We start from the raw sequence: 13,757 nt of genomic DNA on the forward strand, positions 1-13,757 counted from the left end.
CACACACACACACACACACACACACACACACACACACACACACTTACTTACACGAACCCTCAAGCTCTGTACAAACAGAGGCATTCCATATCCACACTTTATTCTGATATTCCAGACCCAAAACCAATTCCAGATATTCGGAGTACAGATGGCCTCTCCCTTGTTGACTGTCTTAATCTCTCTCTATATCTCTGACTTCTTTATCTGATCGCTCTAATCACTCATTCCTTACCACTGTCCTCCTTGCTTACTCGCTTTCTATCTGTTTTTAGTGTCTTTCCAGCAATTCCTTCATAGCTATTCCATATGCAACCCTCCTTTCCCATTCTTCCCCTCCCCCGACATCTCCTCTATTGTCTCATCCTTCCTTTGGCCTGTATGAGACTGGTGCTGTTGGTCGGCCAAACTGGGGGACAATCATTCTGGCTAGCAGCTAACATTTAGCTAATTATGCAAATACCCCTTCATCAGTTCCGAGAGCCCTGCAGGGAGCATAGCACCACAGGGAATGCCACTGAAAAGAAAATATAAGAAGGACTTATTAGTGGTGCTTACTACTAATAACATTGTTTCTACTTCCATTGAAAACGCTCCCTACAAATATCTAGGGACGTTGCCTAACAACATCCTAGTGACACTAGTGCAATGGAGGCCAGCTAGTAAGGGCTGTGCAGTTAAACCTCACTCCCAGATCTCAAAAGGTACACTAGGGACTGATGCTGCAGGCAGCAGTCTTTGGCTTCCTTGTTTGCATGGCCTCCTCCCCACGCTGGAAACACCGGTTCAAATCCTGCTCGGAGCGGGGCAAGTAGGGGGTGAGTGTAATGAGACCAGCTTGTAATAGCTGTGCGGGTAAACTTCACTCCCCTGATCTCAAGAGGCGCACTAGATATGCCTCCTATGCCCAAAATGCCGATTTGAATCCCGCTCAGACCGGGCAGAGTAGAACCCAAGATATATTAGCAAACCCCTAGTGATGTCCTAATGACCATCAAAGCCCTAACAACCAGCCAAAACACATTACCAAAGCCCTAGCAATGTTCTAACAAACACCTATCTATAGCTTGGCAACCACCCAGATCATAGCAACTGCTTTTTGATGGCACAGCAACCACTTGAACACACTAGCAAAGCCCTAACTAGGGGTGGGCGATATGACCAAAATCTTATATACACGATATGGTTAATTTTATTTCACAATTTATTTTATTTCAATATATATCACAAAATAGTTTTTTTTGCTTTAAATAAGGTCTTTATGATATGACAATTTTTGATACCTTAGCAATTTCATAATTCTTGTCATCAGTGTCAATATCACAAAAAAACTAATACTAGCCTAAATTAAAAAAAGAAAAAAAAAAAACCTTCAAACTCACTGAAGACAATTAAACAATCAGCAATTAAATAAGAATAAGAAACGAATTAAGCAATAGGACAAAAAACTACAGTAGAACAAATAAATAAGAAATGCTACATAGGCTACATTAATAAAATTAATATAAAATACTGCATATTCTTCATTGTGTAAATTTAATTTTCTTATTATTAAAGTTACAAAAGTGATTTATTCAAGAGCAGTGAGAGAATTTCTCTCTTTTGTTGTTTGATTAACATGAATGGCAGACAGCAGGAATATTAGACTGCTGTCACTTTAAGAGCTGCCCGGATCCAATATACTGTACAGCTCTTTCTCAGCTGTTTGCTTTCACTTAAGACCTGAATTACTGTGTTTATGAGGATACTTGCAAAAATGGGCATTTTGACACATACAAGTGTGTGTATTTAACCGTTCAAGGCCTATAAAGCAGCAAAAATAGCTCAACATTCAAAACTCCCACGTTCTATGAGCACCATCTTCAACCATCCCAAACACACTACAAAACCCCTAGCAATGCCCTAACAATTACCCAAATCTTAGAATCACACTAGCAACCACCCAAAACACACTAACAAACACCTAGTAATGCCTTAACAACTATCAGTACCTTAGAAACGCCTTAGCAACCACCCAAAACACACTAACAAACCCCTAATAATGCCTGTCAATACCTTAGAAACACCATAGCAACCACCCAAAACACACTAACAAACCCCTAGTAATGCCTTAACAAGAGTCAATACCTTAGAAATGTCCTAGCAACCCTAGCAAGCCCAGCTCTTATCTCCAGAATATCAGGAGATGTGATTTCTTTACAGCAGCTATCAATACCTTAGAAACACCCTAGCAACCATAAATTCCATAGCAACCATGTATCAACAGACTAACAACCACCTGAACACACCCCTACGAATCCCCACCAACACCCTAGCAACCACCTAAAAAAAACTCATAACAAACTGGCCCAGCTCTTGTCTCCATAATATCAGGAGATGTTTCTTTACAGCACCGTACAGTGGAAAATTCCAACACTGTGGTAGCACTTTTTGGACCGGAAGCACCGCTCAATTAAGCGTTAGCGTTAGTTCTGGCAGGTCACGTGAGTCAAGCTTTTGTTTATTAATCTAATTAGTCTAGTTAGTTTCAACACATTTGCTCAGTGCAATGAATAACTTCAGCAGCTTCTGCTTTGTCTTCAAGCATCAGTGCAGTAAAGCTATTCATGAAGTTAAATCCATAAAATAAATTGTTTAGACAAAGTGCCCTTTCACAGATCTTTATCTCAGCTGCTCCTTTCATTATCATCTCAGTGATATGTGGCTGAGGTCTCTTATTGAAGATAAACCTGGAGTCAACGATTTCTTCCTGCTTGAAGCAACCACTCCATTAGGGTGTCTCTAATCCCAAATCCCACTGCAGACAGGTTTTCACTTGTCTGTTTATTGAAAACCTAAAGGATCTCAGAATTAAATTAATTTCCATTTCTTTGGGGATTACATTTTCAATCCACCTCTGTTCTTTCTTTCTGTGATTTTGCCTTTCGAAAGAATGCTTTTCCAGCATTTGTTCTCCTGTCTGAATTAATTTACTTCCTGGAATGCAGCTGAATGTGAATACAAAAGTAAACAATGATACTCACTGTGTCTTCCTTAAGCGATATACACTCAACACTATTACAAGATGCCTTTTGAATGTTAAAAGGAGTACAGAAAATGCTGCCAGTAGATACTAGTAGAAAGTTTATAAATAGTTCAGTTACTGGACTAAAAGGTACAGGTGGTTATCCAGACTATGCCTTTTTATCTGTGCCGCCAATGCTGCTGGCTACTGCTGAGTGTTATTGAGAACAGGTCAGTGAAGAGCTCCAGGCCTGTTAGCACTGCACGCTAATAAATGTGTCAAAATCAACAGCACAAGCAGCTCTACTAAATGCTTCTGAAATTGCAAGCAACACTGCAGGTAATAACTTTACTTTTGTCTTTTTATACATTTCTTAACCCTTATGTTGTGTTCCAGTCATTTTGAACCGGAGAGGATTCTCATTATGCTATTTTATTATCAGTGTTGGGGAATAACTAGTTACATGTAACGGGCGTTACGTAATTTAATTACAAAATAAATGTAACTGTAATCCGTTACAGTTACTGAGAAGACAATGTGTAATTAAATTAGTTATTTACTACTTACTACGATTACAAAGGGGGTTACATCTGAATTTTTCTTGTATTAATATGTACTATTTCTTGTTATGATTTTAAATCTGTATTTAACCTAACAATGATCTCAAAGTAAAAAGAGGTGTTCAAGTCTGATTTTGTGATGGCTATGTGTTTAAAATGAAATTATTCATTATTAATTAATCTTAATTCAAGTGATGAAGGATTCTGAAAGCCTGACAGTAATCAGTGTTGAGTAAGGGTGACCCTGCCTGGTTTAAATGTTTGAAAATGATTAACAGTTGAAAACATTAGTTAGAAATTTAGAAAAGTAATCAAAAAGTAATCAAATGCAATCAGTTACATTACTTTAATAAAGTAATTTAAATATTTACACTACTTATTACATTTTAAATTGGGTAACTTGTAATCTGTAACCTATTACATTTACAAAGTAACCTTCCCAACACTGATTATTATTATGAGTGGTGCAGGTATGATATCAGAACCTAGAAGAGTCTTCCGAGTTCTATGTCCTATTTGCACCACTCTATATTGGATTTAGTCTTTTTATTAACTTGCTTTCTTTCAATTAGCAAAAGTTTTGTATTTTTATTTTAAATTGATTGTTGTAGGACCCATTGATCTGAGCTAATGCAAATCAGTTTTTGAGTAAACATTGACCTTTTTTTTTTTTTTGACTGAAAAACCTAAGCTAACAAAGTTGGAATCTTCAATGTTGTTATTTTTAACTAAAACTAAGACTCTTAGACTCTTTTGATACTTAAAATAAAGCTGAAATACTTGGAAAAGTGTGATAGATAGTGATGGTCGCATTTCCAACTTGGTCCAAGTTGTGCCAGTTTCTCATCCAGTTTCTCTGTATTATGTCACATTAAGGAAAGCGGCATCCAGGATGTACACAGTTACTGATAATCATTAACCTTTAAACAAATAAAATGCATCAATGAGTCAAAGTTCCTAGATTTCAAGATAATAAAAACCTTGTTAGACAGTGTTTACAGAGGCCTCCCTGCTGATAACTGTACCTGCAAAACAAATGCTAGCATAACCATTTTGTTTCTTTATATGCCTGTAAGTCAGCTATCTCAAGTAGAAATATCCCAAATCTGAACTGAACGGAACGCAGCAATAATAAACTTCCTACATTTCCCATCAACATAAAATTATGAACTCAATATAAACTTTTAATTGCTGTTTGATGTCTGGCAATTTGTCTCAAAGTACCCTTGTGAGATTCACTTAAAGTGGAGGTGGCGTACAAGCTGGATGCTAATAAAGAAAAATCATTATAGTGAGGGCACAGTGACACAGTGTAGAACAGGGAATTAGCAAATGGTGAATATACAAAGAATAAATCTATTCATCGTCCCTTTGGAAAAGTTGTGGAGTGATAAATGTCCTTCGTGTGTGGGTGGAGTGTTTGCCTTAGCCGTGGCTTGTAGGTGGCTAAAGTGTGAGATTATGGGTCATGTTTCTGATGTTCTCAGCTAGGATTAGCTGATGTCTCTTGTGGGGCTGCAAACACGTTATAACACAAATCAACACTCACAGTGAAATATGTCCCTGGAGAACAAACCCACCAGCTCCTAAGTGCTCACATGCAAATAAGAGCTGAGGAAGCTAATTCATCCACGGATTTTACTTTCTCTATGTAATGAACAACATCAGCCTAAGATGGTTTGCTGGTTTGATGGTCTCCCAGCCTAAACAGGTTTGTCTGAGAGCAGTTTTGTGCACTTTTCGGCAAGTCCGGGCTGAGAGACCGGTCAGCTACCATGCTTGGCTGTGTTAGTATGCCCTAATAGCCACCAATACCCTAAAAACACCCTAGCAACCACCCAAACCCACTACAACCCCCTAGTAATACCCTAACAACCACTCAGAAACCACAGGAATCAGCTAACAATGGCCTTGCACCCCTAGAAAAAATTAGCAAATGCCATGCCCTAATGCCACCAACATCCTAGTAATGCCCTGGTAATTGCATAACAACCACCTATCAATGGCCTAGCAACCACATGAGCACACTAGCAAACCTGTGACAATGCCCTGATAACCACAAACACAATAGAAATGCCCCTAGCAACCACCCCGAACACCCTACCAAACCCCTAGCAATGCCCTAACAACTACCAACACCCTATAAATGCCATATCTAGTTATTAAAAAATAATAATTAATGCAACCGTTTTATTTAAATGCAGTTTTTAGCATTTTAATGAGTTCAAAAAATTTATTTATTAAGAACTTAAAGGTGCAATGTGTAATATTTACATCGATCTATTGACAGAAATGCAATATAATATACATAACTATGTTTTCAGAGGTGTATAAAGACCTTACTTAATGAACCGTTATGTTTTTATTACCTTAGATTGAGCAATTTATATCTACATACACCGCGGGTCCCCTTACATGGAAGTCGCCACCATGTTTCTACAGTAGCCTTAAACGGCACATGGCACATGGAAACGCATGTTTGTGAATGGGCAATTGATTTACATTCGAGAGAAACTAAGATTGAAAACAAGGATACAAACTAGCCACTTTTCACTGTAAATTGACGTTGTAAATTCAAAATAGGCCAACTGTGAAATTCAAGTAGATTCAATGAGTTGAAAAGTCTTGCTACTTCATACTTCAATACAAAACAATGCTGAACTTTGAAAAAAAATAGATTTTTAAATGTTATAATAGTGATTTTACAATGTCTAAATATAAATCCATTAGCAAAACATGTGAAAATAACTATATTACAGAGTGGAAATGGTAAAGGAGACAATAAATGATCCTCTGCTGCCATTTAGTGGTCATAGTGGGAATCATGACATTCATTTTAATAGTAGGCCTATTTGTTTTTCTATCAGGTGAAATCTTGGCATAAATCGTCCACTTAGCATGGCGCATTTTCCATGAATTATCTCTTTAAGTAAAAAACAAAACAAAAACAAAAAACATGCAGATGTTCTTTAAAATAAATTTTGCTATATAAAAATATGCAAAAATATTAATAATTTTGAGGCAAATTATATATATATATATATTCAAATTACCTAACTAAAAAGTGAGCAATAGTACATGTGTTTGAAAATAAAAATTAATAAAAAAATGTGTTCTACTGTCTGGGGTCTGCCATCAGGAGTTAAAGGGGATGTTATGTGATACACTTTTCTTTTTTTCTTGTTTTTACTTTTCACTTTTTCCCTATGGTATTAAAAAAGAGGGAAGGGGGTTCAAACCGTTGTCACTTTTTTCACTCCTGATGAGTTTGTATCCTTCCATGCACAAGCTAGTAATGGGCTTTTGATCATTGACTTGCAGAAAGTTTTCTGCGCGAGTTAGTGTTAGAGGCTACTAGAATAGAGGGGGGGCGCCGACACTGATCTTGCATACCCCTCAGCAAATGTGCAGTTGCGCCCCTGTGCGTATGTTCTATAAAGGGCAAGCACTGCGTGACTCATCCCCGAATCAGACATTTTCACCCAGCTTCAGAACAGGAAGTGACCCGTGCCTGGTCACAGGGAACCAGCAGGACGTTTCTGGGTCATCTGACCCTTTTATTAAGGTGCTTTAAAAGTTCTTTTTGACATTTTGGAAAATTGCGACTGGTTCGCTTTAGCGTTTGTGTATACTTCGCAATACCCACATAAATGTCATATCGTAATTGCGGTTTTGTAATTCACAGCATATTATTTGTCTTTGTTGGGTTATTAACAAAAAACGTCTCACCAGTGCGAGAAAATATTTACACGTTTGCGTCCGTGGTGAACTTACAGCACTTGTGCACATAGGAGGGGCCTGGGGAGCTCCCTTTTTCTGTTACTATGGAAACGCAACCCCTGCCCACCAACCAGGAGGTGGAACGGAGGTTCCAAACTGCAAGCTGTCATTGCGTATGCATATCTGTTTTGTTTGAGCGTACGTGTGCGTATGTATGTGTGTTGTTACTATCCAAATATAATACAAGGAGACTGGTGCGTGTAAAGCTGTCTGTTCTCATTTCTCTGCTGTCTCTCTTACTCCAGAGACAAGCACGTACACACAAACACGCGCGGCGGAACTCCTTTGGAAGCAGACATTCTGAGGTGTTCATCTGACTGACTGCTATTCTTAGAGTCTCTCTACTCACAAAGGCCCTGGCAGAGAGGAATACACACAGATGAAAAGGAAAAATGTGTTAGTATATGTGTGTGTGAGCGCGTGTAGATGTTAAAAATGCAGGGCCGCTGCCACCAGTAGGTAGCTGAGCTCTAAGAGAGCATGTCTGCGTGTACGGGAGAAATAGAGAGAGGGAGCAGGTGAGAGGTAGATCAATAAAAAGCTAATCTGTGAAAACAGGATGGTGTAGAAGCAGGGGACCTCTCTCTCTCGCTTCTCTTTTTTGTTGCGTCTTTCCCCACCCCCTTGCTTATCTGTCCATTTTTAGCTCCTGCTGCATCTAAGACTAGCATGGTGACACGAGCATTAGCTGAGTCTTACTCTCTCGTACAAGAGGGCGAAGTGGTGTAACATCGCCGACAAAGGTCTCGCAAACATGCAGTGTCTTTTGTCTAGTCAGGGACAATAAATATGACAAATGTGATGGAGAAAATTTCATATGGCAATGGAAACCATGGCCCCGAAACATCTGTTCTGCAAAACGGGTAATTGTTGTCTGATATAAAATGTCATCTATCATATGTTCTATTTGTGGACTGTCTCTTTGAGGTAATTCGTTAGTTAATTGTTCAAATGCAATCTGCATTCAGTCAAGCCACATTGAGAGCAGTGTTCACAAATCATAATTTTTGCCTTTTGACGAGCACATCCTAATTTTACAAAATTAGCATGTCACATGATAAAAAATGCTAATTGAAATATTCAAAAATTTCAGTAATTTAAACATGTATCAACAAAAACTACTGTTCTGATAACCTGAAATAACATTACATTACTAAAGTACAACTATAAAATTACAAAAGCTTGGAGTTGATTTTAATGTTTTAATTATGTTTTTTTGAAAGATTTTAAATATATATTTTTTTATGCTTGCCAAGGCTGCATTCATTTGATTAAAAATACAGTTAAAACAGTAATATTGCGAAATATTCTTACCATTTAAAATGTTTTATATTTTAATATGTTTTCAAATATAATTTGCAACAACATTGTGAAACCTAGTTCTGTTTTAGATACATGCAAAATATTTTACAGTGTCTGACACAGTCGCTTTAATTCACAGGCCCCAGAATAATTACAATTGTAAGGCAGGACCCCTTATGTAAAACCATGTTTTTGGACCCCCCTCAAGACAATGTTTCCGATTATCCCCCCATGTCAACAAACCTGGACTTGATGAGTAAATCAATGGATAAAAAACTGAAAGAGCCAAATGTGCCTGACCTGTTGCCCCCAATTAATAGCTATTTTATCATATGCATGTTTTATGTTAATTTCATTGTACGTTAGAGAGTGCTTTGAAAATTAAAACGCAGGTTCCTGCTGTTGGTTCACCTTAATTGCACTATTCAGATTTAGTCGGAAATATTTTTCATCAGATGAATCTGTGTGAGACATGGACAGAGGATCAATAAAACTTTCGAAAAATCAATCACTCAAACTCCTCTAGCAAACAAAATATACACAAGCGTAAAAGGTGCATTATAGTGAACAAAATAAATCAATCACAAATGCAGATCAATATATAGATTCCATTAAATTAACAAGTTTAAAAGTAGTCTGGTGAAAATAAACTGAGAGATAGTGAATATGTTTTTGCAACAGTAAATGAAAGCAGTCTAAAATAGATTAGATGATTAAATCAGCGATACTTGATAAGCTGAAAAGGCACAGTAGGAGTTTAGATTTAATTCATAATGTTGACAGAATTTTCATGAGGATAAACGCTGGGACAACTCTAGCAGTCATCAAGGGCATCTGCTGCATGCTGTGCGATCAAAAGCAGGCCATACAAGCAAGATGCTCCAAAAATACACAAGAACTGAAAGCGTTTTTGAGGAAGTGACTAAAATAACTTCTAACCGCCCTGTCAGTCTGCAAGTCAATGCCAATGAAGGAGGCCTCATATCATAAATTGTAAGAGTACTTCACTTGCAAGTCTCTCGAAAGCTTGATTTGATGTCAGCCTTTAATTATCGCATTTATGAGATTCATGGATCCCTCAGAGGTGCTAACGGTTATGTATTGTGATAGTTATGACAGTTACCGTTCTGTTGAGTGCCAGCTCGGCTTATCTGAAATGTATTTACTGAGCATAAACAGCTTCTTCACAATAAATCTGGGGAGCAGCCAGGGTAATCAATTTAACCGCAGATGCACGAGAATAAGAGATGAATGCGATCTGTAATCCGCAACACCTGCTCCGCCGCCGGGTCGGTAACGGCACTCCAAACAAAGGCTCGAGCTGGAATTAAAGTGCTTAATTAAAAGGCCACTGATCAGTATGCTATTTATAGGCGCGCGGCGGGGAGACTCCGTGTCTGGCAGCTGATGCTCGTTACGTTCGTTGCCTACTCTCTGCTACCGGTCAGGACCCTCTTGGTGGTTTTGTTCGGCATCCTTGTAGCTGCGTCGCATTTCATCGTGACGGCGACATCGGTAACGGCGCGTAGACCTCGCGTGTGGACACCGGTAAGTTGTGTCATTGCACGTTCCATCCCTAAAAAAAAAATCGCATTTATTGCTTTTGGCGTGTCATATAGGGTGATGCACTAGCGATTAGCGCGCTCGGTGGAGCATGAGGGCTGTGGGCTCACGCACTGCACGTGCACACAGGTGCCGTGAAAAGCGCGCAAAGGCCAGTCTGACTTCAGCACCACTGAGGATGGACAGCTCCTAGAGAGAGCAGTCAGTCAGAAACCCATCAGAACTTATTTTATGAAAAATAAACCACAAAATTAAAACAGAAAGTCAGTTAGTGGTTAATTCAAAAATATGTGTACGTTTACAACTTAATCATTGTAGTTTAGCCAACATAAAATTCAAGAATTATCTGAATTGTGTACATTTTAAATGCCAATTTTGAATCACTTCCAACATTGATTTAAAAAAAAATCTATTTCATTTTATTAAGAATATCAGACTGAAATTATTTGGATGTTTCAATAGCTTGCACAGCTTCTGTGCCAAAGTTAGCGTAATAATACTATAAACTAAAAATGTGTTTTATCTTCAGCTTTAGCAGTCAGAATTTTACTGTGAGATGACATGCTATTTTATTTTCTGTCCTGACACAACAAATGACACTAATACCCAATAGTGGAATAACCTTTGAATTATTTATTTATTTATTAATTACATGCTTGGCCAGTTGGAGATTTATGAAGGTGTGTACCAAAAATTATATTCAGAATAAATAAAGCTTCAGTGATAAAGCTGTAAATTGTTTTAATTTAAAGTTTTCCTCTAACTGGGACTATATTCCTTTTCCCCTTAAATTAATTTTCTTCCAGCCAGCTTCCACAGCTTTGGCCATAAACACAAGGCTGCAGGTCTGATATTCAGTACTACAGCACAACTGTTTTAAACAGTTCAGTATGTTTCAGACACAAATTGGTCAGGAACAGCATGCATGAGTGTAGCTACAGAGATTTACCTTTACCACAAAATTGTTAACAATCCATTGTAATACTTCTAAACATTTTAAATGTTGTTTTACATTTAACATTTAATGTACTGTTTGGGGTTTAACTTCTTCATGCAGACCTTTCAGACAGATCTGAAAAAACTCTTCTTTTTAGTTTCCATCTAGGTCATTTTCATAGCTCAAAAAATACCCCACATTTAAGCATCAGGCTGATGCTTAAAGAGAAGTTTCACAAAATAAATAAGAAAAGATAAAATGGAAGATAAAATAAATTTAGGAAAATGTCTGTACAATGGAAGTCAGTGGTAACAAAACTATTTGATTATCTACATTCTTCAAAACATTGTATATTCTTTTGTGTTCCACAGAACAAATAAAGTGATACAGGTTTAAAATAACATGAGAGAGTAAATAATGACAGAATCTCAATTTCTGAAAAAAAAAAGTTTGCTATGTGCTTTTGCTGAGGTCAAATTGATTCAAAACAGAAACAACATTACTGAAATAGATACCAGTCACAGAGGGATAAGGCTCCACTAACAGAAGTGCGTTTTGATTAGGTTAGAGAATGACATGAAAATAAGAGGCTAATTTCAATATCACTACTGTTATTGTTATACATACATCAATGGTATCTCTGAAACATTAAACAGTGTAAATCTAAACAGCACAAGAAAGATCAAATGAAAGGAGTGAGGCTGTAAACAGAGCAAGATATTAATCTTAATATGGAGAGTATTTGTATGCACTGACCTTTCATTTAATCTGGCAGACTGACAAAATGACACATTTCACTTCAGCTTGTAACCTCTACACCTCTGATTTACAGAACGCCGTGACAGTTTCACATGTCTCGCTACATCCTTGCTGGATGCTAAATGATGTTTGTGACAAACGCTCACACAGGAATTGCAGCTTCCGTCATCAAAAACCAAACCTGTGAGAACAGGGACTAGATTTGGTGACCTACTAAGCCATGATTTCATCGAAAAGACCGGTAGAGTGCCTAAAATCCAATCAAAACTCTCCAAAGACCTTAAGCAAAGAGGATCAACATAAACTCATTAAAAACACCTGATCTAAAAATATCAGCATGCCACTTCACATTAAAACAGCAGCATCGCACAGCACACAGCATATACAGTATTTCATTATTGCTCTCCAAACTTCAAGAGCACTTCACATCTAGACACAAGTGTCACTGTTCACATGCTGAGTTAATGAGGTTTTTATTCACAACCTCTCACTCAGACTGTCACAGCGTAACCTTGATGGATATCATGCATTAATATACAGGATGGTCAGCCGTCTATAAGCCAATCACATGACTTTAAATCCTTGATAAATGATAACCAATCAATAGCCAAAACCAATTATCAAACTGGCCACTATGGAAGATTGTTTCCACCACTGGATAAAAAATAAATAAATAAAAAAGGTAATTGTGTAACTTTTTAGCTCACAGTTCTGACTTTTTTTTTGCACAATACTGAGGAGAATTGTGAGATATAAACTCAGAATTGTGAGATATAAATGCATTATTGTGAGGTATAAACACAGAATTTTGAGATATAAATTCAGAATTGCAAGATATAAAAGCAGAAATGTGAGATATAAACTCAGAATTGCAAGATATAAACAAAATTGTCCGATATAAACTCAGAATTGCAAGATATGAATGCAGAAATGTGATATACAGTATAAACTCAGAATTGCAAGATATAAACAAAAATTGTCAGATATAAACTCAGAATTGCAAGATATAAACGCAGAAATTACTGAGAATTGCAAGATATAAATGCAGAAATGTGAGATATAAACTCAGAATTGCAAGATATAAACAAAACTGTGAGATATAAACTCAGAATTGCAAGATGTAAACAAAATTGTCAGATATAAATTCAGAATTGCAAAACAGAATTGTATGTCCTATAGGATATAGGCCCTAAACTCAGAATTTAGAGGTATAATAAACACAGAATTGTGAGATATAAACTCAGAATTGCAAGATATAAATGCAGAATTGTGAGATATAAACTCAGAATTGCAAGATATAAATGCAGAATTGTGAGATATAAACTCAGAATTGCAAGATATAAACAAAATTGTCAGATATAAACTCAGAATTGCAAGATATAAACAAAATTGTCAGATATAAACTCAGAATTGCAAGATATAAACAAAATTGTCAGATATAAACTCAGAATTGCAAGATATAAACAAAATTGTCAGATATAAACTCAGAATTGCAAAACAGAATTGTGAGGCCCTAAACTCAGAATTTAGAGGTATAATAAACACAGAATTGTGAGATATAAACTCAGAATTGCAAGATATAAATGCAGAAATTACTGAGAATTGCAAGATATAAATGCAGAAATTACTGAGAATTGCAAGATATAAATGCAGAAATTACTGAGAATTGCAAGATATAAATGCAGAAATGTGAGATATAAACTCAGAATTGCAAGATATAAACAAAATTGTCAGATATAAACTCAGAATTGCAAAACAGAATTGTATATAGGTCCTATAGGATATAGGCCCTAACCTCAGAATTTAGAGGTATAATAAACACAGAATTGTGAGATATAAACTCAGAATTGCAAGA

At 36.9% G+C, this 13,757-nt stretch overlaps 1 protein-coding gene across 1 annotated transcript in view; it reads left to right on the forward strand.

Moving 5' to 3' along the window:
• Positions 1-13,757, forward strand: part of LOC107712833 (adenylate cyclase type 1-like) — a 79,678-nt gene that overhangs the window by 2,721 nt on the left and 63,200 nt on the right. Inside the window, exon 2 of the mRNA XM_016518197.1 lies at positions 10,017-10,191. Within this exon, the coding sequence (XP_016373683.1) occupies positions 10,017-10,191 (175 nt within the window). The remainder of the gene's footprint in view (positions 1-10,016; positions 10,192-13,757) is intronic.

This window comes from Sinocyclocheilus rhinocerous, unplaced genomic scaffold (assembly GCF_001515625.1).
Source record: "Sinocyclocheilus rhinocerous isolate Xijiao unplaced genomic scaffold, SAMN03320098_v1.1 scaffold478, whole genome shotgun sequence".
NCBI lineage: Eukaryota > Metazoa > Chordata > Actinopteri > Cypriniformes > Cyprinidae > Sinocyclocheilus > Sinocyclocheilus rhinocerous.